Source organism: Gavialis gangeticus, unplaced genomic scaffold (assembly GCF_001723915.1).
Source record: "Gavialis gangeticus isolate Ggan-Ray unplaced genomic scaffold, GavGan_comp1, whole genome shotgun sequence".
Classification (NCBI taxonomy): domain Eukaryota; kingdom Metazoa; phylum Chordata; order Crocodylia; family Gavialidae; genus Gavialis; species Gavialis gangeticus.
This window is the reverse complement of record NW_017729029.1, coordinates 32,891,935-32,899,654: the sequence shown is the minus strand read 5'-3', so window position 1 is coordinate 32,899,654 and position 7,720 is coordinate 32,891,935. Positions and strand designations below refer to the sequence as shown.

Sequence of the window (7,720 nt, the reverse complement as noted above, 5' to 3'; positions counted from 1 at the left end):
CAGGGGTGATCTGGTGGCCACCTATAAATTTATCAGGGATGCTCATCAGGATTGGGGGGAACATCTGTTCACCAGATCGCCCCAAGGGATGACGAGATTGAATGGTCACAAACTCCATCGCGATCGATTCAGGCTGGACATAAGAGAGAACTTCTTCACTGTCCAAGCCCCAAGTTTTGGAATAGACTGCCACTGGAGGCAGTTCAAGCACCCACTCTGAACGCCTTCAAGACACATTTGGATGCTTATCTTGCTGGGATCCTATGATCCCTGCTGACTTCCTGCCCCTGGGGCAAGGGGCTGGACTCAATGATCCTCCGGGGTCCCTTCCAGCCCAAATGTTTATGAAATGTATGAAATCTTCTATTAAAAAAATATGCACTTCAATTTTTTTTATCTGGAACGTTGCTAAAGAAGGCTGACGTGCATTGTTACCCTGAAGCCTGATCAGTAAAAAGCTGCTTCAGATACTTTGCGAATGTGGATCTCCCTACAGAATTCTGTCATTTTTGTACCACATTTTCTTTAAAAGATGTGTATACATTCCTATCTAAAAGTTGCGCACATCCTCAAAAAATTAGTTATATAGAGGAAACAGCAAAACCAACTCCAGAGACAATTCTGACAACTGCACAAAGTAAAACTGAAATTAAGAGGAATTTATCTCATCTTTCAGCTACAGTAATGTCTTAGATATTACTTATACTTGCAGGTACTTGTCTGAATGATGTTACCATTAAGTTGACAGCACACTTAAACTGATTCTAGGTTTCACATTCTTCCACTAACTTGTTTTAAATGTTACTACGTAGAGGAAACTGCTGAATTAAGGAAGCATTCATCTAAATGCAGGCACTATACTATAATCTGCATATGTCCAATGTGGCACAAAGCCAAAAAGTTTTATGTAATTTGTTACCAATGAGAACAAAAACATACCTTATTTGCCCAGAATAAAATTTAACAGAACAATTTTTTGAACCATCACACGTAATCAAATCTCAGCGCTGCAGTCAGATCTGAATACCTATATGTGTATATCAAACCAAAATTACCATGAATTAAACAAGAAGCATTAAAGCTGTGAGAAAGTTCTTACCCTGCTAGCATTGTATAAAGTAGGACACCTAAACTCCATATATCACAAGCAGCATCATATCCCTGTCGCATGAGAACCTATAAAATAAAGAGCTATTAAACTTCTATTTACTTGATGCATGTAGAAACTATAGGAAGGGTAAAATAATCCCAATATTATTTCAGAAGATTAAACAAACATGATTTACACTTACATTCACTTAAACTATCAAAATATTTTGAAGGTTTTCCTTTGTCTTCAGTCTGACGGGACAGGGCAAGGATAATCACAGTTATTTCCATTATGCTCAAAATATTTCTTGAGATGTTAACAGAGCTATATTGGTCATAATACTATATAAACCTAATCTTAGCACCCTTAGCCAAAGAAAACTTCCATGGAAGAAATTCCATAATTAAGCCAGCCTTTCAGTCCTGTATTTAAGCAAGCTTCAGAGATATGTAAGTGTACAATATTTTTAGTGTTTTAATATAATATTACTCCATCTCTAAAAGGAATGTTTTCTTTGAAAATACCACTCTGGTACACAAGACACATGGTAGAACTGTATGACCTAAAGCAGAAGAGATGCAGCATTATCCAAAGGAAAAAAGCTGGGGGTGCGAGTGGGGGAAATGGAGGGGCTGGAAAACATGGGAGAGCAAGCATGATTACTTTAAATGCTCTCTTGGAAAAATATAAACAAGATAATGAAAACACTGGCTATTATAAGCCTCCAAGATAAAAAGATACAGCATGATATGCAGTAAAAAAAAAAACAAAAAAACACACCACTTATAAACAAAAACAACTCGAGTGCTGGATTGAACACCACTGCCTTCTATACTCCAGTGAGAATGAAGTCAAACATGAAGAGCTTGAGGGATTACCACAGTTTGAAGTCAGATCTGCAGAAAACTATTAAAACTGATCCCTGGGAACAAGGCATCTGGCAAGGACTGCTTGCCTACTGAAATCTACAAATGTGCCAATGACAAAGTACTTCAAAAGCTCCGTGAAGTTATACTGCTCAGTTGGAAAGAGGAAGCGGTACCACAAGATTTTGAAGATGGTTGGTTTGTACCATTATACAAAAACAAGGGGGACAGAAGCAACTGTGACAACTACAGAGGTATTTCCCTGTTGAATATCATTGGAAAAATTGTCACTAACATTATGGTCCCTGGGCTCCAATCTCTAGGTGAAAAAAAATCTATCCTAAAAGTCCATGTGGTTTTCACTTAGGACGCTCCACCACTGATACAGTTGCTTGACTGAAAATATTGTAAGGAAGTGTAGAGAAAAATGAATAGCACCGTAAATAGCCCTCAACAATCTGAGGAAGGCCTTCAATACGGTTGAGACGGAGCCTTTTTACTGTGCTGAAGAAACTGGGTTGATCCCCCAAACTTTTGAATATTCGCTCATTACATTAAGGTCTGAAGGCAACTGTAGTGTATAAAAACAAAGAATCAAATGCCTTTGATGTCAACAATGGGGTGAAACTGCGGTGTGTCTTAGCATTCAAGGACAGCAATTTATCTTCAAACCAGACTAGATGGAGGCTTGTTCAACATCACAAGGTTTACAGCAAAAACCAAGGTGAAAGATGGTTCTGAGAGATTTTCTGATTGCCGATTACATGGCCTTGGTTGCCCACAGTGAATCTTCCCTGCAAAGTCTCTTGGGAAGACGTTCTGAGTCGTGCAAGAGTTTTGGTCTGACAATTAGCCTTAAGAAGACTGTGACCATGTACCTAGGGATAGAAGAATCAATACCCGACATCACTCTGGAGGGTAAATCTCTTGGAGTCATCGACAGCTTTTGTTACTTGGGTTCTATGATCAGCTGGAATCTTGACCTCCAGACTGAACTAATAATCGGAAAAGCAGCTAAGAATTTCAGGCTATTACAGAAGAATCTACAAGACTTGTGTGCTGTCATCCCTGCTTTACAGTTCAGAAACATAGATTACATGTGCTAGACACATCAAAAGATTGAACAGCTTCCACATGAGATGCCTGCGTAAGATCCTGAAAATAAAGTGGGAAGACAAAATACCAAACACAGAGCGTACAGGACTAACATACTTGGAAACCATGATCAAGAAAAGGAGGTTGTGATAGGTCAGCCATGTCAGGAGAATGGGAGGAGACTGCATCCCCAAGAATATTTTGTACAGTGAGATTAAAAACACAGCTTTAGAAAGCAGGGTCCTCTTCTGTGACAGTTCCATGATGTGCAAAAATTATATGAAGTCATTCAACATCAGTGGAGAAAGCTGGGAGTAGCACACAGAATCCCACCCAATCTGGAGGAAACATACGGCACTGGGTGCAGCACAACATGAAGCTGCTTTGATCCAGAGGATGAAAGCAAAGTGAGACAGAAGAAAGCAGTGTGCTGTAAACTTGGACTAGAACTCAACACCACATGGCTTTGTGTAACTTGTAAAAAGCTGCGCCACTCAAACTGAGCTTGTCAGCCACAAGTGGATTCATCAGGCACACGACTAGACCTCGTAGGTTTACATTATGATCCAAAGGATAGACAGCTCACTAAAAGAAATGCAGGGGAATCTGAACAGACATAGTAGCCTTACTACATAACAGTAAGTAAATCACACAAATCTATGACAAAAGTTACCCCTTAAAAATGTGTAATAACTTTATTGTGTGGGAAAGTTAGTACATGAAACTGCCTTGTGCCCATTCTGGCACTCAATTGCATCCAGAAGTTGTTTGCTCAATGCAAACCAGGACCCTACTGCCTAGTGTTCAGGGGTTGTAAAATGCAGGAGGCAACCCAACTTGGGAGAGCCAGTCCTCTCATTATTCTTTACTATGAAGTAAAATAGTTAAGGAGTAAATTTATTTGGAACTGAATCTTTTGAGGCAGAGTAGTAGTTTTACAGAGCAGTAGCATACAAAACATAAAAGGAACACAAATTCTGATTAAGTTAAACCACCATTTTAGAGCACTAGCAATGTCTGATAATGTAGGGAAACTGCAACAGACTCCAGGAATAAAACCAAAGGAGTACAGAAACTAACCCATGGTATAGACAGATTTAATGAATAAGTTGAAGGGCAAAAATATATATATAAATTTTGGTTATATATCAAATTTATGTAACAAGATTATCCAATCAGTTAGTTTTTTTGCCTTTTAAGAAGGCAAAAGGATTTGAACCATTCTTCAGGAAGTCATGCATTTACATTCCAAAAGGAAAAAAACATTTTTAACTCTATTAAATAAAAGCTATCATGAAGAGAATCAATATCATGCACTGAAGAGATTGAGGAAGTTTCCACGGAAGGTGTTGCCCATATTCTTTCATTATACTGCTAAAGAATTATATTCCTTATTTCTGCGTTGTAAAAAAAGCTAAAAAGTTCATTTTTAAATGTGAGACAACCTTTTTTCAAAAGACCTGTCCTTCATACTTAATGAATGAAAGTTTATTGACATTTTGGAAGTGTTTCATTCTTCAAGGGTAGGGAAGTAGAAAAGACAATGATAGCAAATAATGAAACACTGGAAGTGATGCAAGGAAGAAAAGAAAAGAAATTAACCTTCATTCCAAAGGTTCAAGATGCATACTATTCTTCAGTGCATACCTGACTAAAGCTATTTAAGCATGAACTATTGCCTAATAAAACTTTGTGAAAGAAGATTCAGGAATTGAAGACGCAGATTTTGTGGAGAGGAAGCATTCATAAGAATTTGTAGACAAGCAGGAAGAGGAGGATACTTACAACTCAAGACAAATGCCAAACAAGGAATGGGAGAACAAACTGCCAGTAAGGGGAATGACCCACTGAACAACATGATCATAAAGATAAGCCAGAAATGAGAGACAGAGATAAAGAACAAAGTTAGCTGCATTTTGAGAATGAAAAGAAAAAATAATAAAAACAGGGAAGGGGCAAAGAAAGAAAGATGCCACTTCTTTACAGAGACAGGCATAGACAGGACCCTGCAGATGTTTCATTTATGGCATGAGTAATATATTAATTGCAACATGCCACATGTTCAGCCAATTTATGACATGATAAAATGGCTAACCAGCCACAGAGATGTTCTATATGTATTTATCAAAAAATAAATGCATATAGTAATTACACACACACACACACACCAGAAGATCTTCGTGGCTGGTTTGTAAGTCACTTTCAACTGAACGTATGACATCACAATTGGGAGAGCCTCAGGTCTGGACCCAGGTCCGGGGCTACCCCCATCCTAATCTTTACACTTGATTTTTATAAGAAAAAAGGACGTTTTGGAAGGGTTTCATTCTTCAAGGGTAGGGCAGCAGAAAAGACAATGATAGCAAATCAGCAAGTACTGGAGGTGATGCAAGCACTGGGTATATCAATCACAAGTTAATCAAATGAAAAACAACAGATAAGCAAAAACTAGTACCTAAAGTTTTCAATTTCAAAAGGACAAAACAAAAAATTGAGAGAACAAAGTACTAAATAGGACTGAGAACTTCAGAGACTTAAAATTCAAAGCTTCCTTCATACTGAAGTCAAATGCCCAAAAATTTTGTGGGACTTGAATCCGAAGCAAAGGGGGGGAAAATGGCAGGGCAGAGTTCTAGATATAACTGGATGAATAATCATTTCAAAAAGTGTGCTGTGACTAAGCAGAAAGCCTGTATGAAATGGAAGAGGGGATATAACAGTAAAGAAAGACATTATAGAAGTCAGAAAATAGGAATAAAGTGAGAAGAGCCAGAAGGCGAGCTCAGTCAGAACTTTTAAAGGAAATAAAAGCAGTTGAAGGCTTTTAGAAATATACCCAGACAAGAAAGGAAGTTAGGTCACTATGCAGTGAGGATAGGATAAAGACTTGAGTATCCCCAAATTACATTAGATTACATTTTGTTATTCAGAAAGCAAGCTTCTAATAAATAGCTATATTATGCAATGTTTACAGAATGAGTGCCAATTATGTTTAAGTTTCAGATATATGAAAGCAGCTGAACACTGACACATTTTTAGTAATCCTGATATGTAAAACATCTTTGTTTTAGTAATGCGACTATGGAATATAACTTTTTCAGATATCACCAATAAAATTAAATAATCTTAACGTACCTCTGGTGCTACAAAGTTTGCAGTGTAGCAGGGAGTTAAAAGAAGTCCGTTTTCTCCTCGAAGTTGCTTTGCAAACCCAAAATCACAAATCCTGATAGAGTCAGCATTGTTCGAGTCATCCGTATATAAAATATTACTAGGTTTAAGGTCTCGATGCACTACCTTAAAAAGAAAAGAAAGAGAGAACCCCCATAGTGGCCTTATAAAATCAGTACTTAAACCATTTGTACAAAGTGTTACATAGTTAACTTAGTCACATTTGTACAGATGTAAGGAAACGTGAAGAAAAGTACATAAATTCCCCTACTTACATGTTACCTTTTCTGTAAGTTCTAGGAAGGCAGAATAATACGTATGTATATCATTACATCATATTTTCCTTTAACTTCAAAATGCAATTGGATTAAAATGGTCTTACACAAGACCTCCTTATTTTTTGTGCAGATGCAACTAACCTCAAGCTTCAACTGAGAAAAAAACCCCACTAGTCCATGTCATAACTTACAAGACTGGGGGTTAATGAGCTTACAAGCACAGAAGGAATTTTTTGTTATCTTTTATGAGAAATAAGATTTTGTCCTTTATTATAAAGTTATACCTTTTTCTCTTTGAAACACATTCCTCTCTATGAAATTCATCAGTATTTATGTGAACCTTATACTTCCACAGAAAAAGCAAGATGACAATGTTGCATATTAAACACTTATTATTATGCTCATAGAACTACAAACATTACAAAAAATATTGAGACTTCAGATTTACAGATATTCGGAACAAAAACAGGTACCATCTCAAAATGGTGTTTTGCAGAAATGGGATAAGGAAACAATAAACTTTTTTCTGATCGTTAGAGGATGTAGCACAAAGAAAATAAACTTTTCTTCTAAGATGATGTAAGTAGGTACTGGATGAGGGAACATGTCAGTCAAACTAACAAGATGCAAAACTTGTTAACATCCCACAAGTATTGTCATGGTCTTTGACTCTTAAAGCTCCTTTCTGGGGTGTGATGTAGTAGTCCCTACCTTCACCTGGACTTCAGTCATCATCTGGGTCTAGGTCAGGGAGACAGAGTTCTGTGGCTGATCCTATGTGACTCTGCCCCTTGCAGGTCTATCAATGTCCTAAAGGGGCTTAAAACAATAAACTAATGGAAATTGTCAGCAGGCTTTCCTTTCTGCAGGGGGCCTCAGACAGGCTTTCAGTAGTTATAAGAAATGCCATCCTGTGTCAGATCCAGTTTCCTTTCCCTCATAGTGGCAAGGAGTGGATGCTAACTCCTTGGATCCATCCCCTGCCTCTCTTGTCCCTACAGCTTCCTGGTTGTCAGGACTGGGCCCTGGGCTATGAATATGTTTATTCGCTTATTCAAGCAGTTGCTATCTGATCTGTACTCCTTCTTTTCAAGGCCTTTCTTTTACTCTTTGCAGATGTGGTGGAGTAGGGCTGCTTGAGTTTATAGCAGCTCTGTTTCTTCTTCCTGCCCAGTGTGGAGTCTGTTCCCTGTCATAGGTACATATATTTTGAATTTACC

General features: G+C 37.8%; 1 protein-coding gene across 1 annotated transcript in view; it reads right to left on the bottom strand.

Moving 5' to 3' along the window:
• Positions 1-7,720, bottom strand: part of RPS6KA6 (ribosomal protein S6 kinase A6) — a 101,644-nt gene that overhangs the window by 19,351 nt on the left and 74,573 nt on the right. The window contains exons 17-18 of the mRNA XM_019521389.1: positions 6,187-6,348; positions 1,100-1,176 (exon numbers count right to left, since the gene is read on the bottom strand). Coding sequence (XP_019376934.1) covers positions 1,100-1,176; positions 6,187-6,348 — 239 coding nt within the window. The remainder of the gene's footprint in view (positions 1-1,099; positions 1,177-6,186; positions 6,349-7,720) is intronic.